At 42.2% G+C, this 27,265-nt stretch overlaps 3 protein-coding genes across 3 annotated transcripts; 2 read left to right on the top strand and 1 right to left on the bottom strand.

Annotated features, from left to right (window-relative positions):
- The first annotated feature begins 895 nt into the window (after nucleotides 1-895).
- LOC118777152 (amine sulfotransferase-like) lies at nucleotides 896-3,446 on the top strand. The gene is made up of 6 exons (XM_036527948.1): nucleotides 896-1,049; nucleotides 1,275-1,477; nucleotides 1,891-2,017; nucleotides 2,165-2,259; nucleotides 2,885-3,065; nucleotides 3,334-3,446. Exons 1-6 carry the CDS (start codon nucleotides 896-898, stop codon nucleotides 3,444-3,446), a joined length of 873 nt encoding a protein of 290 aa, XP_036383841.1.
- Nucleotides 3,447-5,404: 1,958 nt separating this feature from the next.
- On the top strand, nucleotides 5,405-14,931 carry LOC118772842 (WD repeat domain phosphoinositide-interacting protein 1-like). The gene is made up of 12 exons (XM_036521475.1): nucleotides 5,405-5,777; nucleotides 6,919-7,001; nucleotides 8,122-8,291; nucleotides 10,164-10,260; nucleotides 10,398-10,495; nucleotides 10,631-10,723; nucleotides 10,886-10,956; nucleotides 11,776-11,883; nucleotides 13,143-13,307; nucleotides 13,765-13,872; nucleotides 14,007-14,137; nucleotides 14,549-14,931. The coding sequence occupies exons 1-12, from the start codon at nucleotides 5,701-5,703 to the stop codon at nucleotides 14,668-14,670; spliced, it is 1,323 nt and encodes a 440-aa protein (XP_036377368.1). The 5' UTR covers nucleotides 5,405-5,700; the 3' UTR covers nucleotides 14,671-14,931.
- A 2,772-nt stretch (nucleotides 14,932-17,703) lies between these two features.
- On the bottom strand, nucleotides 17,704-27,210 carry LOC118772834 (arylsulfatase G-like). The gene is made up of 12 exons (XM_036521463.1): nucleotides 27,165-27,210; nucleotides 25,332-25,570; nucleotides 25,063-25,250; nucleotides 24,178-24,225; nucleotides 23,472-23,583; nucleotides 22,967-23,104; nucleotides 22,062-22,258; nucleotides 21,776-21,856; nucleotides 21,213-21,321; nucleotides 20,991-21,111; nucleotides 20,298-20,388; nucleotides 17,704-19,596 (listed from the first exon to the last, which is right to left on the bottom strand). Exons 2-12 carry the CDS (start codon nucleotides 25,550-25,552, stop codon nucleotides 19,319-19,321), a joined length of 1,584 nt encoding a protein of 527 aa, XP_036377356.1. The 5' UTR covers nucleotides 25,553-25,570; nucleotides 27,165-27,210; the 3' UTR covers nucleotides 17,704-19,318.
- Nucleotides 27,211-27,265: the final 55 nt, after the last annotated feature.

The following is a 27,265-nucleotide window of genomic DNA, read 5'->3' as shown; positions in this document are numbered from 1 at the left end:
TCCAATATTTTTCCAATCATGGAAAGCTCTGGTAATGAATATTGGCCATATGATATGCTGAGTCTCCTGAGTGCAGTCAGACATTTAGAACTTGTGCCTTTCTCTTTGCAGCTGAGCCCTGTACATATAGAACATGTATCTGGGTAGAGAGATAGTCTTGAAATGACAGAAATAATATTTACACGGTGAATTCTGTGAAGCCTTCAAGAAAGAAACAATATTGTAATTTTTACACTATTTTATCTTTTACACTATCTTACACTATCGTATCTTTTACACTGCCAGGAAGGTTTTCACACTGATTCACAACACCATACAGTAGGATAGAGGACTCTTTGTGGGACTTATGACTAAAGACCTGCTCTCCTAAACTTTTTTTTTTTTTTACTTTTCAGAGGTAAGGACAGAAAGCTGCATAACATTCAAAGTAGCGTAATTTAGATATACATTTGAATGAGTTTGGTTTGCTAATAAGGATGCCTCACCACGGCATGTCACCCCTTTGTAATGATGGTGCTGTCCCTGTTACATGTTAAGCTGAAGTTTTAAGGACTACTACAAAATAGCAGGATAGAAGACCCTTTGTAGGATTTTGTGACTGAAGATCTGCTCTCCTTACCTTGTTTTTTTTAGCTTTTCAGAGGTAAGGACAGAAAGCTGCACAACATTCTAAGAAATTAATTTAGATATATGTCTTATTTACTGATGCAATGTTTCTCACAGAATATTAATTTGTTCATTTGTTATATTTGTTTCTCCATGTGTTTGTTTGCATGTGTTTGGTTTGGCAACACAGATGCCTACCCACTCACATCACCCCTCCGTAATGGTGGTGTTGTCCCTGTTATAAGTTCAGCTAACTTGTAAACTGTACATGGTGTTTTTCTTCTGAAGAATGGAGAATGAAACAGAGTCAACAAGATCTGGACTGTTTACATATAAAGGGTTCAATTTTATTAGTAATGTGCATGAGGAGGGATACGTGGACACACTGGAGCAGTTTGTCATCTGGGATGATGACATCTTTGTGGTCACTTACCCAAAGTCAGGTGGGGCTTTCACACATGTCACTGAATATCATACAATACTATTGAGCACAGAAAATGTAATTTCCTCTACAGTATATAGTTGACAGATATTGTAATAAGGAATGTAGCTAGTAGCCTACTTATTAGCTACACCATGATGCTCCAGAAAGTTTTATAATAATTCAAATAAACAATTATAAATGCTCTTAACATTCATGACAATTGCACATTTTTTACTAAAAACAGGAACAACATGGATGCAATACATTTTGGTGTTGATATATCATAGTAAGGATCTCAAAGAAGAAACCAACAAAAGAATGATTGATGTGGTGCCCTGGTTTGAGGTCAAATTGAAGGTAGACTTCAACAAAATGCCATCTCCACGCACCTTTCTCACACACCTGCCAACCTCTCTGGTCCCGCAGGGGCTACGACATAGAGGGAAGGTAAGAGGAGTGACCAGCCACCAAGGTCATGGCTAAATGCTGTGAAAGAAGTAATACTTTGGAAAGGCTGTTCTTCACTTTTTGTAGAGTACATGAATAATCATTGTTTTCTGAGTCTGTCTGGATAGACTTGATAATGGCCTTGATAATTACACGATTATGTCTAAAATATGTATCAACTTTGATGATTGTAAAAGAATGCAGGGCACTATTTTCAGAGGGAGGGAGGAGAAACAGGAAGATAACTTCCTTGGGAACACCCAAGTGAAACTGAAAGGGAAAAACTGAGAAAATATCTCCTCAGCCCTGGTAAAAGGCAATCAAGATAAAGTCCAGGAAATATGTGAGAAACAAGATATTTATTCTCATCCATTTGTGGTGAAATGGCTCTGATTGTAGTTTTACTTTTGTAGGTGATCTATGTGGTCAGAAACCCCAAGGATGTAGCAATGTCATTTTTCCACTTCCACAATATCTTTAAACTCCTGCCTGATCAAAAGAACTTAGATCAATTTCTAGATGATTTTCTGGAAGGGAAAGGTAGGTGTTCTACATAATCTGTGTATTTAATTCTCTCTGATACTGTATATGATATTTGGCATTATCAAATAAAAAACAATGAACCATATTGTCAGTGAACTCTGTATATTGTCATAGTAAAAAGGAAGGTACTTTTGTTCATGACAGTTTTTGCAGGCTCTTGGTTTGCTCACATTAATGACTGGTATAAGCACAAAGATGAATTCAACCTCCTCTTTCTCACATTTGAAGAAATGAAGAAGGTAATTTAAGAGTTCTTATTTTGTTTAATCATCTATAAAGTGATGGTAGTCTAAATAATTCAACATTCAAATGCCAAAAAACCTAATGTCAACAATGTCACAATTTATAGAGTCTTATATTAGTATACTCCTACAAAAAGTACAGGAATATGTAATGCAAATGAGCCTTAATTTTCAAGTATGCTCTGGCTGCTTTTATTTAATTTGATTATTAAACAAAAACTCACTTTTAAATGAAAGTTAATTTAGATAGTAGAGTCATGATGAGTTCATAACTGTAGCAACTACATGATTTAGATGTGTCATGTCCTGTTTGGCGCAATTACATATTATTTTTAGGCATGTTCAAAGGTTTTAATGTTTATGTTTTGACATATGTGGTGCATTGTGTACATTCTCATCCCTCTGAGGATGTATATTTTTCAGTTTTATACAGTAATTGTACCACAGCCTTTGTCATTTTGAAAAAAAAAAAACATTTTGGAAGGACATCCATTCTTGAAATTAGGAAAAGCAAAACACTTTTAATAAACTAATAATACAAGAACAAAAAATTAATTGCCAAATTAATACAAATGAAAATATGGACAGTAAAAAGTCTGTTATCTTCACACCACCTTTGTAGGACCGGCGTGGCGCCATCATGAAGATATCAAACTTTCTGGGGAAGACTCTTGATAGCAAAACTTTGGACACAATAGTGGAAAAGAGCTCTTTTGAGAACATGAAAAAGAACCCCACAATTTCTTTTGAGGAGAACTTCCCAGAGTATTTTGACAGCAGCAAAGGATCAATGTTTCGAAAAGGTAATGTTATTATTGCTGATAAGAGTAACATTCAATAAGTTTCATCATGCGGACACCGTTGTCCTGATCCTCGGCAAGGAAGCTTATATAAATTGATCCTGTTTAAATCCTGACTGTATACACGTAATGTATAAACTGTTAAAAAATCCATCATCCAACCACACACACAGACACACGGACACACACACTAACCAAGAATTTTGGAAAAGAAGAATCATATTGCTGCACGTTTTCTTGAAAGAGTTGTTTCCACCTTGTTTCCACTCAGGGCAAGTGGGAGACTGGAAGACAGTATTCACCATGGAGCAGAACGAGAAGTTTGACAGGATTTACCAAGAGAAGATGTCAAAACTCCCACTAGAGTTCATCTGGGATCTGTGAGAAGAAAACTACATGATCCCTCAATATGCAGCATTAACTAAAACAAATGAGTCCCCTCTACAAGCCCCAAAGTGTTAAAACACTAAGATGCATCCAGAAACAACTTAGACTGTTCTCATCATTAGACCTCATCTATGGAGGAAATGCTATTTCACCTTGCTTCAAATGAGGCAGAGTATCTGTCTTATTGAGCTACTTTAAGCATTTAATGTGTCTTTGAGTTTGCATGAAATGGTTATTTTCTTATTTTTTGATACTATGTGAACAGCCCTTGCACTTAATTATTCAATTTCTGGTCTTCATGGCAGCAAGTCTGAATTGTTACATTAGATACCTATAAGACAGTGAGAAACAGCCCACGAATACATATGGTAGTTTGAAATAAATTCCGTTTAACATTTGATATATATTTTTGGTGTGGTGCTGTGAACATAATTGATAGAAATTGATATGTTATGTATAAATTTAATAAATGAATAGAATCAATTGTTTGTGGGACTGTTCTGTTATTGTTCTATTTTAATCATACTGGACTGAGTGGATTGCTGGGGGGGGGGGCTGAAGACATGTGTCTGTGAAAACGTATTTGCCCCCTTCCTGAGTTCTCCTATTTTTGCATGTGTGTCACACTAAATTGTGTTAGATCTTCAAACAATTATATATTTATTTACCATTTTATTTACCTGGCCCTGTGTGAAAAAGTAAGTGCCTCCTAGTTACTCAATCAACCAATTAACCAAGTCCAATTGATAATTGGGTTTAATTAGACTAGATACACCCAGGCTTGATTACTGCAAGCCTTGTTGGATCTAAACATCGCATAAATAGAACCTTTCCAGGAATGTGAAGTAGGCTGAAAGGTCTCAACAAGCAGCACACTATGCCACGATCAAAAGAAATTCTGGAAATGATGAGAAAGAAAGTTATTGAAATATGTCAGTCTGGAAAGGGTTACAAAGCCATTTCTAAGGCTCTGGGACTCCAGCGAACCACAGTGAGAACCGTTATCCTCAAATGGAGAAAACTTGGAACAGTGGTGAATCTTCCCAGGAGTGGCCGGCCAACCAAAATTCCTCCAAGAGCACATTGAAAACTCATCCGGGAAGTCACAAAAGATCCAAGATGAACATTTAAGGAACTGCAGGCCTCACTTGCCTCAGATGTTCATGATTCCACCATTAGAAAGAGACTGGGCAAAAATGGTATCTGTGGAAGAGCTGCAAGGTGAAACTGCAGCAAAACACCACACCAGAGGCATGGTACATGAGTGTAAAATGAAAGATGAAAATATATTAATGATCATTATATAAAGTTTTACTTTCTTTTTTCCTTCTGGACTGAGGAAATGGATTTGTGTGTATGTCTGAAACTGACAAAATGCTAAAATTAGTAAAAATTGAAAACATTAAAAAAAGTGATCGGGGGGCATCGTGATGTTCTGGATTTCTAGCCGAGTCCTGCGGTACTGACACACAGTACGACTCTCCTTTAAAAAAAAAAAAAAAAAAAATTCAGTGTGGTGTGTCAGCCCTGCTATCCCGACTGTGCAATACCCAAGCTGTAATGTATATCCGGTATGCTCACACATAGCTACACCTTGCTGACGATTTTCAAGAGCCTTGATTATGCCTGTTTGGCTTTAGGCAACGGTGGCACAGTTCTGCAAGAAGAGGAACACATCTGTGCAAAACAATCATTGCAGTTGAACAATCATATTGCAGGTGGTCCACTGGTCCTGGTAAAGTATCAAAACAATGCCTCGTGTCGAGAGTGAAGTTCCTCACTGCCAATCGAAAGCAGCCCTACTGAATTAGGCGGTACCAACAGGGCTCGTTTCTCACTGCTGTGAACCACTAGTTAACCAATCAAACCAAAGCTTATTGCATATTGACCAATCTGAACCGCAGCTGACCATTGAAGTCGCCTCTCTGCGGTCAATAGCAACGTGACGTCGGGGTGACGCCACAAACTGTCAGCTGTTTTTTTGTTTTGCTTCATTTTGATTATTATGATAACTGGTTAGCTTAACTAGTTAGCAGCTAGCGTCCCGAGAAAACGCAGTAAGATTTAAAATAACATATGCTTTGCTCAGTCCGTAAAGGTCTGACAAAGAAACAAACGCAATAGTCGTATTCAAAACAATAAAATTGGCCGCATCTCCCTTACGGCTCACTATTGGCTTTGCAGCACGTAATCGAACCGATCCCAGGCCTCCAAACCGGGGAGGAGGTTGGGGAGGTATCTGGGGATCGGGATGGAGACCAGGGAAGGGGCCGAAGCCCCCGACGGGCCAGAAGGATTGATTTGCGCCTCTTTCAACCAAGACACTACGTAAGATCGCGCTTCTGGCCCTTCTCCTTATTGCTTGTAGCTCGTTTTAGTTTTGTTTTGGCGCCGTAAAATTCTTTATGCTCAGCTAAGCTAAATTTCAGGAATCCTTGATTGCGTTATCTAACTAGTTATATTAGACATATTGAATCAACATGATCATCATCTATCAAACATCGTATTACTAACTGACAGGCCGCGTGGCGATGTTTTGTTTTGCTAAATGTGAAAGCAGTTGTTGGCAAAAAGGATGCTATATAAAACATGTTATTTCGGCTAGCTTTCGTTCACTGGGCCTATTTTCTGCTGTATGTAAGGCTGATGGTTATAAGGTTTGCTCTTGTGTGTAAATTATGATTTTGCATTTATAATTGCGGTAGTTAGCGATGATAACAATAACAGCAATAATAATGACGTAGGTGTCGTTTGATAGCAGCTTATGATCACACTTCTTAAAGTGTAGATTGACAGGCAGAGGTTTAGTGGTGACCCAGTTTTGTCCATTAGATTCTAGGGTTGGTATTCCCATGGGCAAAGCGGTTTTTGCAAAAAAAATAGTTTCTCGATATCATGTGTACTAGTGCCTGAAAAGTGCAATTGTGTAGATAATGTTACGTTCCATTCTGCTGTCCAGCAATTGTATGAAAATCAGATTGATTAAAGCTATACTTTACACTGACCAAGTTGACCCACTTCTAACATGATACAGCAGCATCTTGTGCTCCAAGCAAATGTTCTGGTTCCCAGGAACACTGAACTAGGATCCTTCTGTCGTTTTAATTAAGGTGTTCGCTGCATTTCAAGTAATGAAGTTGTTAATGCTAGCATGTCTGTATATGTCCAATGGGTTTTTTAGATTGATTAGTAATAGATTTTGCTTATGAATTAGTAAATTCTTGATGAGTTAAATAAATTATTAATTAACAGATAAAATTGTTACACTGCTTGTTTTTTTTTTCCAAAAAGGTGTCATTTTTTCCTAGATAAGTGTGGCAAATGTACATTTTAAATGATGGAAACCCACAACAGTTTTCATGTAGGATATTTTATATGATTTTAATCAATTTTTTAGATGAGTCTGTGGCCAAGAAAGTGGGAGTTGTCAGAAGAGATGTTGATGTTGAGAATTGATTTCTGCTGTCAGGTCATTGGCTGTCGGGACCAAAACTGGGTACCGGCTTTTCTCTGTGACCTTGGTGGACAGACTGGACTGCATTCATGAAAGTGGTAAGTATCTTCACTGTTTGCAGAGATGTTGCACATTAATACGGGTGCCGTTTACCCAGGATCCATCCTCATTGTTGAAGATGTGTACTGTTCTCACAGCTGCGGTTCTGTGCGTCTGGCTTGGGAATGCAGGCCGGGGGGTTAAGCATCCCGCTCTGCTGCAGCACCATCAAAAGCCAACAAGGGGGGAAAAGAGGTCCCTGAGTGTGGAGCGTGGCTCCGTCCCAGGGACTGTAATACAATGGCGTGTTGTGCTGTGTTTTCTGCCCACTGGACTGTTGTGATAAGCAATAAGAGAGGGCTCTGTTTTTCCAAATGCCCCACCCGGGGCCCTGAGTGAGCCCAGGTCTACGCACAGGACTGCATAGCGGCTGGGGGTACGCTACGAAGGGGGTGATGGAAATGAGTTGCTCTGGAGCAGCAGGGAGGAGCAACAAGTAGGCGGGTGGAAAAGGGATGTAGAGAGTTTTGAAGTTTTGGAGATGTGCAGTGAGGTGCAGTGGGGGATATGTCAGGACCAGCACGCAGTCAGGCTGCAGGGCTTTTGATTGGATGTAAGCCCTGTTAAAGTCTGGAGAGTAACGGTCATGTGAACTTTGAGGAGCTCACTGAGGACACGGCACATAAGAGGATGCCCAGCACCATACAAGTGGATGTTGTGCTTTCCCTTGGCCAAATTAAATCCTGAGCACTTTTGTAATATTCTGTTGTGTGCCTCCATAGTTTACTTATGTAGGTTGAAGAAACTATTTTCTTTGGGTGTAAATGTCATAGCATTATGCTTTGAATTGACCATTCCTGTCATGTGGAGAAACAGTGTTAGAAAAAGTCCTTTATCTGGCAAAGTGTTCTTACCTTTACTTCTCATTTAGTTACTTGAAATTAAAGGCAAATTCACAGTCATTGGCATGATCGGTCTTCAGCTTCTTAAAAACACTTTCAAACATGCAACAAGCTTTTGGTGCACTTGCAGCAGCTAGAGCCACTCACACAGTCTCAGAGCCATGGGATGGGTGTCTGATGTCACCGTGAGGGACAACAATGTGGACTGTACACATAGCCTCTTCAAGCCCAGCACTGCCTTATGCTGACAGCGTTTTGGCCCCCCCCCCCATGTCAGCAGAAACCCCGGATGTGTACATCGTGGAGCGCCTGTTCTCCAGCAGCTTGGTGGTGGTGGTCAGCCTGGCCATGCCACGCCGTATGAACGTCTACCATTTCAAGAAGGGCACAGAGATATGCAACTACAGCTACTCCAACAACATCCTGGCTGTCCGTCTCAACCGCCAGGTAGGGGATACTGTGCCAACTGTGCTGGGAGCCAAGGAAGGAGTGGTGTGCATAGCTTTGAATAAGGGGAATATAGACAGCATTCTTGATTATATTATAGTCTTTAATCATATTATTATTGCATGGTTTTATTGTGTGTTAACGCAGCTGCAATGCAATGGTAGTTGGATGTGGAGACTCAGTGAAAGTAGGTTGCCAAGCGCTAATCACTCCTCTGATATTGTAACTTTACCTGGAAGAGATTAATGACTCACTAATCTACAGCAGCCCATGCAAAGCTTCTGTTATTGAGCTGCCATCAGGGCAACAGCTGTTTCCGTACAAGACGTGCTTATTTCCTCTGGGAAATGCAAATGAAGACACAGCATCATTTCTTTTCTGTTTTTACTGGTATTAAAATACTCTGGTTGAACATCAAGCTTTAGGTTGCCTGTTTCCCATCTGTTTCCTGAACTCTGCTCCCTTCTGCTGAAGTGAGCCTTGTTGTGTAACTCTGTCTGATCCTGTTTCGGTGAAGTCAGGGCAGTGTTTGCACCATCTGACAAAAATACCATTCTCAGTCTGAGCGGAATCATTGTCATGCTAAGCGGTATAACCTTTTCCCTGCACTATGTCATAGAGCACAATAGGGAAAAAAGAAATGTATCCAAAATGGACTGTCAAAAACAATATAACCATTGTATGCAAAATTATTACATATTATAATCTGGGTAATCGAATAACCAGGGTTATCTGGGGTTATACCCGGATTATCTTTCCTCTCCGATGTCTCTTGCATGCCTTCCAAACCAGGGTTAGAATTAAATTTCTGGCCTGTTGGGATTGAAATCCATTCCTCATTGTAGCACTGCTGCTGTACCCTTGGGCAAGGTACCCACAATTGCCTCAGTAAGTACCCAGCTGCATAAATTGATAGTATCTAAAAATTGTAACATCAGATTGTCAAATTGTAACACATGAAAGTCAAAATCTAGACAATAATGTAATAATGTAATGTAATGAGATGTGTCCTTGCATACAGTAGAGTGCTGTATAGGAAGAGTGGAGTGGAAGGACTGAACTAGCGATCCACATCACCATCATCTTAAGGCCTCTTTCTGGGGATTATTTTTCCAAAGTTTCCAAAGATAGAGTAACATTACATTTACATTTACATTTATTCATTTAGCAGACACTTTTATCCAAAACAACTTAAAGTGAGACAGAGCACAACACAAGCAAAATCCATACAAGGAGTCACAATATTAGAAGTGCTGCATGACCAAGTTTTAATAGTTGGCCAGACCAGGTACAGGCTAGCTGGTAGAGACACAAGTGCATTAAACCATTAGGCTAAAATTCTTTTGGAAAGCAGAGTTTAGGACATAAGAAATTGCTTTAAGTTGTAGTAATTCAGGTGATCAGGTGAACGTGGAAGAGCTGTATCTTCAGATGTCTGTAATAATGAGGGACTCGGCAGAACAGATGAAGAGTGGAAGGTCATTCCACCATTGCGGGACAACAGCAGAGAAAGTTCTGGATAGTGATTTTGTGCCGCGATGTGACAGGACCACCAGACGCCGTTCTGTTGCAGAGGGCAGCGGTCGGGGGTGGAACGTAGGTTTGTAGCAGAGCATAGTAGAGCGTTCAGGTATTTAGGTGCAGTTTTGTTGGTTGTCCTGAATGTAAGCAACAAGCAACACCTCTGGTTTAACTTTACAGCACATAATCAATAATCTGACTATTGCAGCGAACGCATTTGTGTATTACGTGAAGTCCCGTGGGTGGGTTTAGTCATCAGAGGTCCTGTTCCCATTATGTGGAGAAGGCTCTGCAGGGTGTGCAGGGGATGGGGTTGTGGCATGCCGTGACGCTCATTTCCTCCCTGTGCAGAGGCTGATCGTGTGTCTAGAGGAGTCCATCTACATCCACAACATCAAGGACATGAAGCTTCTGAAGACTCTGCTCAACACACCATCCAATCCGACAGGTATGGAGTGCTGCCTTTCAAGTCACCCTCAGAGTGTGCTATCTGCAGATGCTGCATGTGAACCAGGGGCCTGCGGGCCTGTCACCCCCTCCCCTGCCACCTCTCAGTGACGGTCCTCTGTCTGTCCCTCTCCTCAGGTCTTTGCGCCCTCTCCACTAACCATTCCAACTCGTACCTGGCATACCCAGGCAGCGCCACCATCGGAGAGATCATTGTCTACGATGCCAACAACCTGGTGAGGAACTTGTCCTGACGTTAGGCAGCTGGACTGCTAGGGTTGGCTAAGCTACCACTAAAACAAACATGAGGCCGAAAGGCTGTTATGTCAAAATGCCCTGTTGGTATCTCTTTTCTTGCTGTCCTCACACAGAGCACGGTCACCATGATTCCTGCCCACGACAGCCCCCTGGCTGCCATCACTTTCAACGCCTCGGGCACCAAGCTGGCCAGCGCCTCAGAGAGGGTGAGCTCCTCCCTCTGTCTGTGTTCTGGTCCTGGTGAATCTCTGTGCCTGGCATCTCTTTCTCTCCCTCATATTCACCTGACGCCATGGTGCTGTACTAAGCGGCACCCTCTAATTTTGACGAGTGCTGACTCCCGGCCTGACCACGTGTTCCTCCTGCAGGGCACTGTGATCAGAGTGTTCTCCGTCCCAGAGGGACTGCGCCTGTTCGAGTTCCGCCGCGGCATGAAGAGGTTAGCGACTCTGTGACATGCCAGCACACACACACACAGGAGCACTTTGGCAGGCACACATTGACAAGAACAGATGTGCAGACACTGAGGGCACTGTGACATCACAGTGAGGGAAGGTGCAGGCATTCAGAAACAAACATGCAGAAACAGATAGAATGATAATACAATACTGTGGCGGGTGGGAACCAAACCCTGATACCCCACCTCGCGCTACAGTGACATGAATACATGGCTAAAAGCCTGGACTTCACAGCAAAGCTGAAATGTTCTCCTACACATCCCTTCCTAGTGCTGTTACCCTGCTTGATGGAATTGCTACAGTGGCCTTGTTGATGTGTTACTGCCTGTTGACTGTGCTGGCGCCTGCCCCCACACGTTAATACTGTGTGAAGCTTCTTGCAGCTCAGATCAGTTACACTAAGTCTAGACGTCTGAAGACATTTCTTATATTTCTCACTTGAATGTAATACTGTACATATATGCACATATGCATACATATGTATTTTTTATTCTTTTAATCTTTTCATGCATTTATCACATCTATATAGCGAACTGTTCTGTCTGTATATTACCTGAAACGGGACTGCTCCATAGATTTCTTCTGGTACTTTCTTGTGTATATTTCATTTTTTGATTAGATTGTTTCTCTGGTGCCTGTATGCTTTAATTCCTTTAGAATTGTTAGTTGTGATTTGACAAGTTTAATGTAAAATGATTGGTTTACCTCAGAAGCATGGTCTTGTTACATGGCCCATGTGCCCTGTGAGAAGAACAGGCTTTGTGGCCTTTGATCTAGCCCTCGTGCCTCTGTTTCTGCAGGTACGTCAACATCAGCTCTCTGTCCTTCAGTGCTGATGCCCAGTTCCTCTGTGCTTCCAGTAACACAGAGACGGTGCATATCTTCAAACTGGAACAGCACAGCCCCAGGTACTCACACAGATGCAACCACTCTGTCACCCACAAGTAGGGCTGCAGCGGTATAGAAATTTCCTTACCGCGGTATTCGAAGGATGCCACCTTGAGGTTTGCGGTAATACCGCAACCAAACCCCCCTGTGTTTAATTATTCATTCATTTGATGTTACTTGTCCCTTACCCTGCGCTCACACCGGTAGCGACAACAAGCGACAAAGCGTGACATACTAAATATTTGGTTGATTAACATAAAAGCTTAAGAAATAGATATTACACACATTTAAAAGCATTTTATGTGAGTTTTGTTATGCATTATAATTAATAAACATGGGTATAGACTGGGGTTATCATACATTGAATGTTTTCCTCTATAACATTATTTGCTGACAGTTGCAGTTGCTCACTAGTTTTCAACACCAGACTCGCAAACCGTTTCTCCTCAGTGTCAGTCCTCTCGATTGATTTGATTGGTCAGTCGACCAGAAGGTTACAATGACGTGATGCGCTTGCTAAATGTTATGTGTATGCTCAGTGCAGAGGTCTGGGCGTTTTAGAATCGATTTCTCGTTCTCATGTGGAGAGATTTAGTGTGTAGTGGTCATCTACACATATGCCAGCATCTGCTTTATCATCTAGTCACGTTTTCTCAAACACACATCCATGAGCACTCGCTTGGTCATTCACATATCTGCCTACACATGCTCCATTGACCTTTTTCCTTGTATTTCATAATGTACGTGATGGTTCTCACTCCACTATTGTATAATAATAATTTTGACCTATAATCACCACAAGATGGCGGTAGTGACTTACAGGTTTGCCCATAGAGATGGTTAGAGCAGCGTTTCCCAACCCTGCTCCTGAAGGCACACCGTCCTGCATATCTTCTATCTATCCCTGCTCTACCTACCTGACTGAACTCATCAGTGGCACTTTTGATTAGCTGAACACACCTGATTTAGTCAAGCAGGAAGGATACATAGAAGATATGCAGGACAGTGTGCCTCCAGGAGCAGGGTTGGGAAACACGGGGTTAGAGGAATCAGCAAAAGAATGCTGGTCCAGCAGTGCATATACTTCTCTCTTGCATATAGTGGCACACAGAGAACATTCTTGTCCAGGATGGATTTCAGGAAAAAAAAGAGTAAAGAAACATGATGATATAAGTCATACTGTGTGGAAATGCAGGAGAATGTCATGGTACACAGCCTGATAACATCTCTCTGAGGGTGTGCAAACTTCCATGGCTGAGTGTGTGCCCTCTGTTCCTAGTCGAGAGGAGGAGTCTCCCACCTGGTCTGCGTATGTTGGGAAGATGTTCTCTGCCGCCAGCAACTACCTCCCTGCACAGGTGTCTGGCATGATGAACCAGGACCGCGCCTTTGCCACTGTGCGCCTCAACATCTTCGGTTTGAAGAACATCTGTGCCCTGGCCACGTGAGTCCTGTCTGGTTTCACCCCCTCCTCAAAACACAGCACCAACACTCACACCGTCTCCGAACACAGCACACAGGCACGTCCTTCCCCAAACCACACACACAGTCATCTCCTCTTCAAACACAGGACACAGGCACCACTCCCCCCCCCAACCACACACAGTCACCCCTTCTCTGAACACAGCATTCGCACAGTGACCCCCTCTCTCGTATTCCTTCACCCCTCATCAAACACAGGTCATAGAATTAGCCATCTTACCAGCTGCTGATGTAGTGTCTTTTAAGGCTAGACCAGCTGTTCTAGAATTACTGAATGTGTGAGACTGGAGCAGATGTTCTTCCAGTCCCACAGTCCCGAGATACTGAATGATCTAAATATGATCTGCTAGATCGAGGATGCATGGTGGGTGTGGCACCGTAGCCCAGTGTAGTGAAGGTTTCCGCCTCATTCCTTTCAGCATCCAGAAGCTGCCACGTCTTCTGGTGGCCTCCTCTGACGGACACCTCTATATCTACAATGTGGACCCCCAGGATGGGGGGGAGTGTGTCTTGGTCAAGAAACACAGGTAAGCTGTGTGTGTGTGAGGTACTGTGGGGCACTGTGCAGCTCTGTAGCTATTTCACTGTAATGGAGTACACTGGCTTGCTTGTCCTGTGCATGTATCACTGTGCTTGGCCTCACTCAGCGTCCTTCTCCCAGGCTGTTTGACTCAGAGGAGCAGGGGGAGTCTGAGGAGGAGTTAGAGGGTCGGGGGTCGCTGCCAGCCAATCAGTCATATGCCGCCACCGTTGCTATCCCCACTGCCACGCCCTCTTCTGCAGCTCTCACAGGTAGGCATCGCAGCGGTCACCCCTTGTAGGGCTGAAGCAGGGACCTCCACAGTGGAGAGGCAGGCTGCAGCCAGTATGTCACAGATCTTCTTTTTCGGCCAAAAACACAAGCAAATTTGCAAACTCTGAAATCCTAAAATGACTTTGTGCTTTCATAAGAGCAATCTGCCTTGTGTGACTTACTTTAGATTCCCTTAATGAGGGTGCAGAAGCGATGAAATGTTGGTGTTTAGGGTTATGCTTTTTTTTTTAAGCTGTTGCTTTGTCTGCATCTTGCTAAATTTGGGTGAACACCTTCTTTCATTTAACAGCAATTATTTTTACTTTTCTCCCCCCCAACATACACATAGACACAGGTTTTTGTGTGGTGTTGATGCAGTGCACTACATGATTGTCCTTCTCTCTCACCAGGCTACTCAGAGGACGGTGGCGCGAAGAAGGGCGAAGTGATCCCGGAACACGAGTTTGCAGCAGGTCCTGTGTGTCTGGATGATGAGAATGAGTTTCCCCCTGTTAGCGTTCAGGATAACTAACCCCATATGGCTCCACTGGCCAGCCCACTGCTACTCCCAGAGAGCCCATAATGCCCTGGAGCGTGGCCAGTTTCAAGCCAGGGGGCACAATTAACTCCATTACTCAGCTAGAACCCCACTACCCAGTCAAGCCCAAGGTTTAGAATAAATAGAAATCTTGTGTTGCACCTTGATACTCTGTTGTGAATTGCACAACAGACAAGCATTTCAAGAAATCTTGTTTTTATCCGACAGAGATCTCCCACATTGTAGATGTTCCATGTTTCTCAGTATGAGAGAGATGCTCCTCTCTGTGTGCATAGCTGTGCGCTTGCCTCTGATTGCCTCAGATGCTCTCTGTAATGCTTCTAGGCCAGTCAGAGACAAGTGCACATTATGTGCACTGAGAGGAAAAGCTCATCCTGTTTTAACTGGCTGCAGTGAGCTTGATAGACAATAATTTATAATACTGCACAGATAGGAGGTTCTGTTGGACTAGAAGGCTGATTCTCGAGTGTGTGTGGTACAACTGGCTCTACATACAGGCCATTTTGTTCTTATGTTTTTGCCCTTGCCATAGGATGTCAACAATTTATTCAAAAGGTTTATGAGGTTTACTCATTTCCTGTTAAGAACTTACTGGAACTGAGACATGCAAACACACGACACATACATTTGAGTTTTTGCAGCTATACGTTATAGCATTAGAGTAGGTCTTAAGCGGCAGTTACTAGAGGGAGTTAATTTTATGGGAAGGAAACGCTTTATTTTTAAATATTTTTTTTTGGTTGACTAGTTCTGCTGTAGTCGCGTTTGCTGGGTTCTTGCCGAGGGAAGGGAACATGAGAGCTGTCCAGCAGCGGTCACTGCAGCGTAGGACGGAGGGCTCTGCTGCTTCTGAAGCCGAGGCCGCGCTCTGAGCGCGCCTCACTCTGCCCATGACCCTGTACGACAGGGGAGACAACTTCGCGTTCTGAGCCAAGCGAGCGGTCCGGAGGCCCCGGTGACATATCATCGGCGGGTCTCGATCGCGGATGAACCGAATTGCGCTGTACTCCGTGGTGATGAGGTGGGGATTAGACATGGAATTAACTCAATACATTCAGTGTTTAGTTAGGAACATAACTTTGAGGTTTGGTGTGGTGTCACTGCCTCATATAATTTGCAGTGTTAAACAGGAACTGACGTCTCATGGGGCATTGACTTTAAAGGCTACATTGAAAGGAGAAAGGTGAAAAGCTCCTGGAAGTTCAGAGCAGTGTTTGTTTTTATTTTACTGCTTACGAGTTGTCCCTCTCACACCTACTGGTCCTTGGCCTTTTGTAATTTCATTGATATACTCAGCAGAAAGTTTGAGAAAAGAATGTTGACTGCAACATTGTCCTTGATATTTTACTTTGTAAAATATATACACTTGTATTAAAATTCCTTTGGAATATTGACAAAATATTGTGGGCATATATACATATACTTAAGCAACAATAAGGTTTCAAGAATAACTGTGAAAATGTGGTTTGAAGGTTCAGTTTATAAAATGTGAGTTATCCCTGACTGTGGATTTGCCAAAAGGTAAATCCAGCGACTGCAGAATCCACTGATTTGGGTATATTTGTACATCCTTGAATGTTAGTCATAAAACAGGATTTCAAAGATATGTTTACTTGTTTTCAGTAGTGAATCCTGATGTTTATCACTTTAGTACAGTACTAGATGATCATACAAACCAATAAATCTGCACTTTAGAGGTCTACATAGACACTACTACAAGTTGTCTGAGAAACAATGGGAGTGCGTTAGGAACGCAGTGAATAAGACAATGGTGGCTTTAGCCGTTATAACTTAATGACAACACTCATTAAATCAACATTTTCATAAACCACAAACTTGGCAATCATGACCTTTTATTTGGAGTCAGGGAAAAGGTAATGTTTAAAAAGCCAGTGCTAAACTATCTTTTAATAAATGTCCAATTTCATTTCAAGAGAACTGGTGACACATTAATTTACAAAAAAACAAGATGCACTCGGACTTTGTGTATTTGCGCACATTGTGAACTGTCCACAAGGTTAAGTCAACGTTACTGTAGGAATTGAAAGCCTCTGCTTTTTCACTGCTCTGGTTATGGCTTTCACCAAATTCATTGGACAGTGGCAGTGTTTTGTGTCTGCTTAATCCTGCTGCAAAGTTAAAACCAACTTCCCAGCTTCATTATAATCACTGCAGTCCTTGTGTTGATGCCTCTCCGGTTGTCTGCCTTGCAGATAACACTATCCTGTAACCTTTCACGGGGCTTCTGGAAGAATCCCTGTGAAATGAGATAATGTCACCTTTAAAATGTACAACGATGAAGGTGCTGGGTCAGTCTTAACGGTGTTGGGAAGGTTCTGACCCTGTAGATGTAAACTGTGACTGACAGCTTTGGAGCCAGAAGCATCACTGCTGTTGTCTGTAACACACCAAAAAAATAATGTGGCCCGAGGAACAAAATAACCTCTGTTTTGGTTTTGGTAGATAACTTGGTGCCATGAGGAGATTCTGTGTGGCACAACAACACAGACATGAGGTTAGAGGGATATGTGAAGGACCACTGGAAGGGAAAAGACTGGTTGTGTTTGAGCCAGGACGAATAAGCAGAATTGCAGGTACAACATTTCTTTTCAACAAGTGAATACGTGTAAGACAGAGACTGATGTTGATAGGGATTGGGCCTGGCCCAGCCCACTTTAACATGACACCTGAAGGGCGTGTTAAGAATTAGGTGCATGACTGAACTTAAAAATAACCACATTTTCATAGTTACTTGACCAATATGTTCTTAATGAAATGATTATTATTATGGTAATAATTCTTAAATGAGGAATTAACCTGTTTGTATTCTTTTTATCCTTTTTTGTTGTTTTGATTTTGGATACATGTTTACCTGTGCCCCTCCGTGTACCAAGTTAACAAGTTGTTTTGTACGTGCCTATAATATCATTTGTAACCGTGCAAAGTATTTTTTTGCCAGTTGCACAAAACCAAAAAAGGAAAAAGTAGAATTGCAGTAGAAATAAAATTATGCAAATCACTAGTGTGCCTTGGGTGATTATTTCTCAGCTCTGTGCAAGATTAACAACATGAATGAAGAGGATTAGCTGTTACAAGGAAAATTCCAAAGAAAAGTACAAAGAATGCGAGCACTGGATTTCACTTGAATGAGACATGGTTCAGACATGTAGAAATCAGAGAGGCCATGTCAATACAACTGAAAGCCCACTGTAGTCCTCTTTTAACATCCTCAATGTCTCTATATATTCTACCATTCACAAACACAAACCTTAGAACTTTTTCTAATCCGAAAGGTGCTCAGGATTCTCTCACATACAAATGGAAGCCCAATGATATGATCATGATATCGAACCCGACTGGAAAGCAGTCTGGAAAGACTATCAGATAACATCATTTGAAATGGTTTCCAGTCTCCCTCTGAGACACTGTACCTTGAGTGGGATTGCTGGATTTGTTACAACAAGCTGATTAAAGTTCCTCCTGTTGACATTCACACTCTCAATAGATTGTTTACACTGGGATGATTTCCACTAAATTATCATCTTTTGTGAAATAAAACACCAACTTTAACACACAACCAGAAAATAGCGAAGACATATCCAATTCCATGAAACCTGAAATACAATATCTGCAGTTGGTACCTTTGAGTCCTGGACAAAACAGATTTCGCTTATTTTTTAGGCAGCGAGATACTAGTTTCCTACATCGATCTGCAAAACCTGGGGAACAAACGTCAAATGCAACGATTAAGAAACACCTATAATCCTTAACTGAATGATGGGAAAATGACTGTGGCCACAGCGTGGAATCACTTCCATGCGAAAACACACTTTTCTTGTATGCGTGATGTTAACGCAGTCAAATGAAAAATCAGGTCCCTCGGAGCACTGTCTAGAATCCATTCTGGGTGACTGCACTGCAGACATTAATGACCCATGTGGCCCTGGGTGCGGCAGCCATGTGGAGACAAGTAATGATCTCATTGGTGGCACATTAGTCTCAGTGACAAGCTTTGCACATGCCGCTGCCTCCTGGCTCCTATTCGTGTGGCCTCGCTCTCACTGATCCGACTAACCAGTTGGCATGATTCAGCAACTAGCCCATCTAATTGACACAAGGGCCTTCAAAGTGTAACTTGGATATTGTTTCCCATCTATAGCAAGCATATTAATTTCCTATATTCTGCAACAGGATTATAAGGGCAGTGATGTATTACATAAATATGTTACTTCAGGAGTGAAGAGCAGTTCCACCAGAGTAGATTTAGGTTAGCACTAAAATCACTCTCACTCTGTTGCGGCTTATTCACAGAAGAACAACAAAAGGTTATCAGAGAGCATACTGGATCCACAGCAGCTGGTGCAATGACCGTTGAATGACAAAGTAAACAGTATCTTCCTGTGTTGTTTTCCGATAATCAATGGAAGTGAATATGTCAGAAGCCATTTCCTTCCTGTTTTCGACTTACCCCTCCAAATGCAGGCCAAGCGTTCTGCTCCTCTGCTTGTGAAATCAAGAGGGGGGCAAACAGTCGGGCTCAAGCCTAAACAGGCTGGACATGTTACAGGGGCATCCCACACAGGATTTTAATGCACGCCGTCTGGGTAGCTTGCTGCAGCACTCAGCCCCCATCGTGGCAACGGCAGGTCACATGACTGGGGTTACAACATGGGGCGAAGGAGGGGTCCACAGTGTAGTCGGCCCTGGACACATGGTCATTTGCTATGTCCCGCAGCACTGCTGCCCTCTCCTCCTGCACTTGTTCCAGGACGGCCTGGTACTCCTCGCTGCCGCTGTCCAAGGGAGTACTCTCCTCCTCATCATGATTCAGGTCAAAAATGAGAGGGGGGTCATGGACTTCCTGCTTCCCTGTTCCACCTCCACAGGCTTTTGCACCACCTGAAACAGACAGGTCATATTCACCATCCTCTGCTGATTTTACAGCAGAGCAAAGGTACAGTGCATTCAGAAAGTAATCATCCCCCAGTGATTATTTCTCTTTTTGCTGTGTTGCAACACCAGATTTAAGTATATTAAAATGGGATTTTTTCTGCTCCTTTTAAAGTGACTCTCTTCAGAACTATTTAAAAATAAAAATCTGAAAACTGCTTAATTGATAATTATACAGCTTTGAGGTGACTCAGATATGTCTCCACGAGCTTTGCACATTTTGATTTTGGAATTTTCCTCCATTCCTCAATGCAATGTGAATACTTTCTGAATGCACTGTAAGTACCACACGAATGAAGCTCACTCAGAGAACACACGTTTCAATATCAATGAGACTTCTCTAGGACCAAATCAAGGTAAGTAATGTCTCCTTCAACATTCTGTGCGCAACACCACTGCAGAATCTTCTAGCTCTATAATCTTCACAGAAAATTGGCTGAATGTGTCATAAGGAGCTGAAAAGAGTGAAGTAAATCATCAACATGCATATTTTGAGACATACCATTAAGATGATCCTCGGTTTAATCATTATACAACAACGTAAAACTGGGCTACAGAACAGTTTAGGCATGTCATTAGGGACGTGACAGTGAGCATGAAGCGCACAAGGCAGCTGAAAGAAGCTGAAGGTTTCCAGAATGACTCCTCACCTGTAATGTAGAAAGCCTTGTACTGGCCCAGCCGGACTGTCTGCAGGTCCCCAAACTGCCCTGCTGCACCACTGTTAGGGTGAAGCAGACTCTACAGTAGGGAATAAGGAAAAGAATCACATGTAAATTCAACTAGAACATTCATGAATATGACCAATGAGCAAACAAGCACTGTTTATACTGCAAATTTCCCTATAATGGTATGGACACGTGCTGCCATGGAACTGTAATTTTAGACTATCAACAATCATAGCACACGGGCACTGCAACAAGTCTGAGCATGTCTGTCAGCCTGAAATGCTGCTTTTGGTAGAGGAGAATATTTCTGTGAACACGGCCCCAGCCAAATCAAATGACCTGCCTCCAGTGTATTTCCTGAAGCAGTCTCAGAGGAGTCTAGCAGTGATGAGACCTTAGTGACATAGAAGTAAAAGACATCTCACATGTACTTATGCTAAGACCAGGCAGGCTGGGACCTGACCAGTTTGGTTCTAGTTTGACCCAGCATTCTCTGAAAAGCTTAAAAGAAAGACTGGGATCATCAATTTGCACCTTTATGGAGGTACTTCTGTTTCTGATTAGCCAGCCAGGAATGACCTTAGCTCTTTTCCAAACTGCCCAAAGCGTGATGCTGTTCTTTTAAAACAGGTAATTGAGGTATCTGAAATTCCTTGAACCTGCCCTGAGCTGTACCTTATGTCCGGTCTCTGAGCCACGGAGTAGAACATCCGTCACATCCAGCCCATCGTAGTGTCTGTGCAATGGTGCCTTGGCACCTGCCAAGGAAAGGACAGTGGGGAAGATATCCAGTCCACTGTGAGAGGGAGGGTACTAGGTTAAAGTGATTCACAAGGTCCATTTATCAGGCATAGCATATGTGTAATCCCCAGCACTAGTTCTTTCATTGGTCAATACCTGAGCAGGGCCCGGCTGGTAGTGTTGGCTGGTATCTTCCCTGGCCAGTATGCCACTGTTGGCATGCGGTGTCCCCCTTCCCATGTGGTCCTCTTATCAGAGCATCCACCTGAGAGATACTTAAATGAGAGACAGTAATACTTTCCAGAGGAGAGGTTCCGTTCCTCCCCGAAGAATCCAACCACACAAGAAAAAAAGAAATCATACAATAGAAATTACCTCACCAGACTTCACTGTATTGAGCACAAAGCACACATAGGGATAAGAGCTTATCTTCTGTCGTATGACACGTGTCAATCATCCAACACAGCATCTGTGTGGTGCTTTTTGCCTGGCACTGTCTATTGTGTCCAAATGTGGAAATGTAAAACGAAACAAAACACCCTGGAGTTCAATTCTGTGTGCCCTATAATATTTTCCACTGATACAGAGTTGATGTACACAGGTAAATTTTTCGAAGAAGTTTGGCAAAGCAAGTTCAACTGTTTTTGTGGTGGCTTATCAACTCCTGAATCGCCATGCAACGATGATGTCTCTGTCCATGAGGAGAATGAACATGTTACCTCTGTCTCTCTGCCACCTTCCCAAAAAAGGACCCACACTTCCAGAAAACTGACATTTCTCGTTCCATGGGCCATTGTCACCTGAAGAAGAGATGAAAAAAACTTTCCTTCCTCGTTCATTCAGTTCATTTCATTCTCCATAGTGGCTTAAAGGACTCTCTGTGCACAAAATGCACCAGCCGATGCAAATCAGACAGTAGTGTGCAGCCAGTAATTCCTACTGGCATAATAAAGAGGTAACCAGCAGATAACTGTAATGGGATTGGCCAATCCACTACTCTCTCACCAGTAAACCAGATTAAGGTGTTGTCCTTATCATTGTCATCTGAAGCGCTCTTTATCGCCCCCACAAGGCTGTCCATCTCCTTCAGACTGGCAGCATACACAAGCCCTGGGTCTCCTGGGCCGGGAGGCACAGCGGGTGAAAGTGGCACATGCATGTGAGACAGAGCCACATACAGCAGGAAAGGCCGGGCTCTTCTTCTGCAGAACACAGATGAAGGACATCACAGAAAATCAAAGGGCTCTTTTTTGGAACAAAAGTGCTGTGGGGTTTGCACACTGCAAATCCACCCTTTCAATGCATAGGCAAATAAATGAAACTTTGGTGTAAAACATCACCCTGTAAGTGTAAAAAAAATACTGAAATTATAGTAAAGGCAGTCAAAATGCAATTTCAGTTCAAGTAGAGGGTGGTTAATTTTTTCTTAAAAAATGGTGCCCATCATTCGACCTCGCGTGAATGTGAAATGAGCACATCACAACAACATTTTAAATTTAATAGAGTCCATCCTGAGCGCTGTCTAATCGATTACTGATTATCACCTGACTGATAATATTGTCTGGGTCACATGTCTGGGTAGTCTTACACTAAAGCAACAGATGTATTTGCTGAAAGAATGTACAGCATTGGTAGTGGCTCTTGCTCTGTCTCGTCTGGCAGTTACAGCTGTCCTGATAGTAATGACTGTATATGTCAGGTTCACCTACAGAATTAACATGATGAAATATGGTTCAAAATGCCATACACTGTACATATGTTTTACCACAAATTCCAATTAACACAAATGAACCTACAAATGGACCCCAACTATAGAAAAATACAAGCTCATCTCTCTAGGTAAGGTCTTTATAATCATTTAAGCAGGGAGAATCTGGCATGCTGACTGAGCCTTGTGCTTGAATGGTTACCTCGAGTTGCGGATGATTCGGATGGCTGTATGTGTGTACTGCTCCGCCAAGGTCCAGAGGTTTAGGGGCTGCTCCACGATGCTCAGATTCTCAAATAAGGGCAAGGCCACCTTGGAGTAACACCCGCTATGCTCCTCTCTAAGGATTATTTCATTATATGACATATTTAATTTGTCTCACAAAGAGTATTTTGAGTGCTAAACCCATTCAAATGTGGGGATGTGGATGAGGAACCAATGTTGCAATAAAAACAGTCCTAAAAAAGAAAATATCACACCCAATATAATACCAACGAAAAACCTCAAAACATCACAACTTACGATGGCAGCAGATTCAAGACACTCAGCAGACATCCTAAGCATGCATTAATGGATTTAAAAGAGTGTGTGTTAACATACTTTTACAAGCTGTCTGCCCAGAATTAGACTACGGTAAAATTAGTTTATAGGATTCCAGATAATGGTAGCCATAAGCATTCTCTATGACATTCTGCGCAACAGCACACCTGTGTATCTGCGTATCACGATCACATGGTTGACAGCTTGGGAGGTCAAAGCCAGGTGAGTCTGTGCAGCCCATATCATTGCTGTAGGGAATCCCAAAGCAGTAATCAAAGCCTGTAGAAGTACATATGTTTTTACATTTACATTTATTCATTTGGCAGACGCTTTTATCCAAAGCGACTTACATAGGTTACAGTTCTTTACAATGTTATCCATTTATACAGCTGGATATTTACTGAGGCAACTGTGGGTTAAGTACCTTGCCCAAGGGTACAGCAGTGCCCCAGTGGGGATCGAACCGGCAACCTTTCGGTTACGAGTCCTGCTCCTTAACCACTACGCTACACTGCCATTTCATAATCACATAATTGGTTGCATTCTTAATCAACATCAATCAACAAAGAGATGAGCTGTATTAACATTACTATTAGTAGTAACATTTATATTGTTAAAGTATTACCCATTAAGTGCAGCATGGCCATATGTACCTCGCTTTTTAAAAAAAGTCATACAGATTGAATGCATTGAAACAGAAAAACCATTTGGGAAATATAACCTGGCCTGAACACCCAGGCAAGTTACGTTTATGTATAATCTCAGTACAGTGTCTCTCATCAAGCTGTCACAACAGTATAATGTAACTTAAAACCTTAAAACGGACCAACTGAAAAAGTGCCTTGAGTTTACAGTGAGCAAACTTGTATTCACCTCTGTGGCTTGGATGATATGGGCCATGGTGACCGAGATGCCATTTCCCTAATAAAAGCAAGAAGGCAATGTCATTTGTGTGTTGACATGTACAAACACTAGAATTCACTTTGCATCCTTTTACCTTCTCACGAAAAAAGAAGATGCCAGTGATGCAGTGATGCCAGCTGATTTAACAAGCAATACCGATTCCATATTTAAACCTTCCCTAGCACTGAATTTCCACCAACAGCCATGTATTAAGAAATACACTAACTCGTCACAAAACTTTTTGTCATTACAAATGAATATACCCTCTCTGTGGTGTATAGTGAATAACTGTCAGCGTTGACTCTTCCCACCATGGATTGTACATACATATTAGCTGACAGTTCATGTCCTATCTCTTTTACAACATAATTACCCCTTTCATAACCCAAACTGATGCAATGCTGACATACAGTCTACTACTATAGATGTTCACATGTTGTGGTTGTTCTATCACTTGGTGCTTTAGGTCACCGTCCTTTACTCTTTTGGACTATGAATGACCTATGAAAAACCCTGCAGACCTACTGTAATACGTAACCCGATAGCCCTATTCACATCATCCTGTCTCCTACTTGACCAGCATAAGTACCTGCATGGTAATTAGCATATATGGCTTTGCACTTTGCACTTCCATGAAAACAGGGCACTCTTTATTATTGCTCTGCACTGTGCACCTCTTAAATCATTCTATCTATGAACAAATCTATTTCATACATCGGAGTAATGAAATAGGAAGCTGACATGGTGAATATGTAGGTGAGAGGGACTGACCTGACAGCATGTGTGATGCTGGCTATCCCCCTTCTCACACCTGCTAGGTGGGATTACCTACTGTATAAGGGCAGTTCAACTCACCAATCATGGCTGTGTAGTAGCCTGCCTCATGCAGGACTTCAGCCAGGGTGGTTTCATTGAGGGGAAGCCCACCGATGGACCCCACTGCGAAGTTGTGAGTGACTCCATTTCGCAGGCCATGGCGCCCTGTTAGGATTGCAGCGCGGGATGGCGAGCAGGTAGAGGCCGGCGAATGGAAATCTGTGAACCTGGATGGGGCAGAGCAGACAGTGTAAAAATCAATGCAGAGTACAAACCCCTCGCGTGTCCCCCCAACTCCACCCCCTTACCGCATTCCTTCTTGGGCCATCAGGTCCAGGTGGGGTGTGTGACTCTTTCCGGGCACGTTCAACCCAAAGTCACCCCAGCCAATGTCATCAGCCAGGATGATAATGAAGTTTGGCTTCTTCACGTTTGTCTTCTTTCCACTTCCATGATGGTCAGTGGCATAGTACATCAGTCCAGAGAGCAGGGCACCAGACAGTAAGAGCAACTTGAGCCAAACAGCCATTTTTCATCAGATCTGCATCTGGTACACAGAGATCAAAAACTATATATCATTAAAATTAAAATGATATATAATTTTAATAATATATAATATTATACATACTTTCTCTCTTAGAGGTATCTATAAAAAAGAAAAACTTCCAGTTTTGAAGGCATAATTGAAGCAATGGTAAATTAAAAACATATTACAAAGCAACAATCATTACCAAGAAGACTTTCTGCAATCCACATAGTGGCTGGGGCAACTACTTTTCCAAGATACATTATCCTTCAACAGCCTGATGATTATGTAACTAAAACCACTAGTGGTGGACCCAGTGTGTGTAGGTAATCACTCCTGGCCTCAGATTAATTTTAACAAGAGCATTAACAGCAATGGGTCAGACACTTAACATACTTGTTTACCCAACCAGACCCTTTTGAACAAAAGCTCCACTTCTGGGTATATAAAAGTGGAAGCCTCTCCAGATAAGACTGGCTCTTCTGTATGCTGAAGAGACAGACATCAGCTGTGCGGCACAGGCCAACACATGCCACTCCCAGCTCTTATGCGTCCCTGGATACTGCAGTGCAGTTCATTCTCTTACATAACATACTTACCCAACTGAATGCATCAATCTGCCCTGCCAGGTGAAAAGTAAAGGACTAGGACTGGAAAAATATTCACTGGCATCTTCACTAATGGACCCTTATAGTTTTAGCAGTGATCCTGTGTAGCTGTCATCTGCAATGTCAGTGTAAATGTTGAAAACATATACTTCCAATCTAAATTTCTTGGGCCTTATCTTTACATCTGCCATGTTCTTATTCTTACGCTGCACCTCCTCTAAGAATATGGAATCTCTATGTAACTTTCAACTACGGACCAATTTTTAAGTCATCCTTAAATACGTGGTAATGATTAAGTGTGTTACTTCTAATTACTACACACAAAGACTAAAATGCTTTTGAATATACCTTGAAAACCTTGGTAAAAATCACTTAGTGTATATATAGTGTGTATTTATAGTGTTTATATAATCCATGAACGGCTGTATATGAGTGATGGTTCAAGTTTACTCTCTTTCTCTAGATAGAAGAGAACAGAATGACATTGTAATATGATTTCTTTGCATCAGACTTCACAGAACTCAATTGTTTGACACAAGCATCTGGTTGATTTTAAATCTTCAGCCCCAGCTCAATCTCAAGTTTGCAATCCTCATCAAGAACATTCGGCAATACCACAAGACATTACCTAATTCTTTAACATTTAAAAACGTTAAAACAGATGCCATGCTATCCAGTTAAATCAAAACAGGAACATGACCGAATAGACACAAACCCACACAGAGATATACAGTAGGCTTTATGGCAAAACAATTACAAGTCAAGTTATGATGGCTGAAGTATAACTGTGGTTTTCCCTGCCTGCGTGGACTACAGTTAGATACAACAGACGCTTGCAAATGAAGGAGGGGAACGGAGGAGTATTTTATGGCAAATAACAACTCAATATTTGCTCTTTGGTGTGGGTCAAAACACACCAATCGTACATTTGAATTTAATATTAGCACGTTCTAATGCACACAATCAATGCATTTACAGTCTGTAGATCGCTTTGAAAATGGCAATACCTTACTTTGCTACTCCATTCGCCTATTGCAAAATTCTTCCCTTTACACTCGAACTGCTTATGTTTGCATTACACGCTTCCTTGTTTGCTTAATCACGTGAA

The sequence above is a fragment of the Megalops cyprinoides genome, chromosome 1 (assembly GCF_013368585.1).
Source record: "Megalops cyprinoides isolate fMegCyp1 chromosome 1, fMegCyp1.pri, whole genome shotgun sequence".
NCBI classification, from domain to species: Eukaryota; Metazoa; Chordata; class Actinopteri; order Elopiformes; family Megalopidae; genus Megalops; species Megalops cyprinoides.
The sequence above is the reverse complement of the archived record's forward strand: the minus strand, read 5'-3'. Positions and strand labels throughout refer to the sequence as shown.

Bases quoted from the DNA above. Each gene is read 5' to 3' on its own strand.
- LOC118777152 (XM_036527948.1), top strand. From the start codon at position 896: ATGGAGAATGAAACAGAGTCAACAAGATCTGGACTGTTTACATATAAA. The intron at 1,050-1,274 runs GTGGGGCTTTCA...TACTAAAAACAG, and splicing joins GGTCACTTACCCAAAGTCAG to GAACAACATGGATGCAATAC. The intron at 3,066-3,333 runs GTAATGTTATTA...GTTTCCACTCAG, and splicing joins AGGATCAATGTTTCGAAAAG to GGCAAGTGGGAGACTGGAAG.
- LOC118772842 (XM_036521475.1), top strand. From the start codon at position 5,701: ATGGAGACCAGGGAAGGGGCCGAAGCCCCCGACGGGCCAGAAGGATTG. The intron at 10,261-10,397 runs GTATGGAGTGCT...CCCTCTCCTCAG, and splicing joins CACACCATCCAATCCGACAG to GTCTTTGCGCCCTCTCCACT. The intron at 11,884-13,142 runs GTACTCACACAG...CTCTGTTCCTAG, and splicing joins CTGGAACAGCACAGCCCCAG to TCGAGAGGAGGAGTCTCCCA.
- LOC118772834 (XM_036521463.1), bottom strand. From the start codon at position 25,552: ATGGCTGTTTGGCTCAAGTTGCTCTTACTGTCTGGTGCCCTGCTCTCT. The intron at 23,105-23,471 runs GTGTGCTGTTGC...AATAATCCTTAG, and splicing joins CGTGATACGCAGATACACAG to AGAGGAGCATAGCGGGTGTT. The intron at 21,112-21,212 runs GTATTGACCAAT...TCCCTCTCACAG, and splicing joins ACCAGCCGGGCCCTGCTCAG to TGGACTGGATATCTTCCCCA.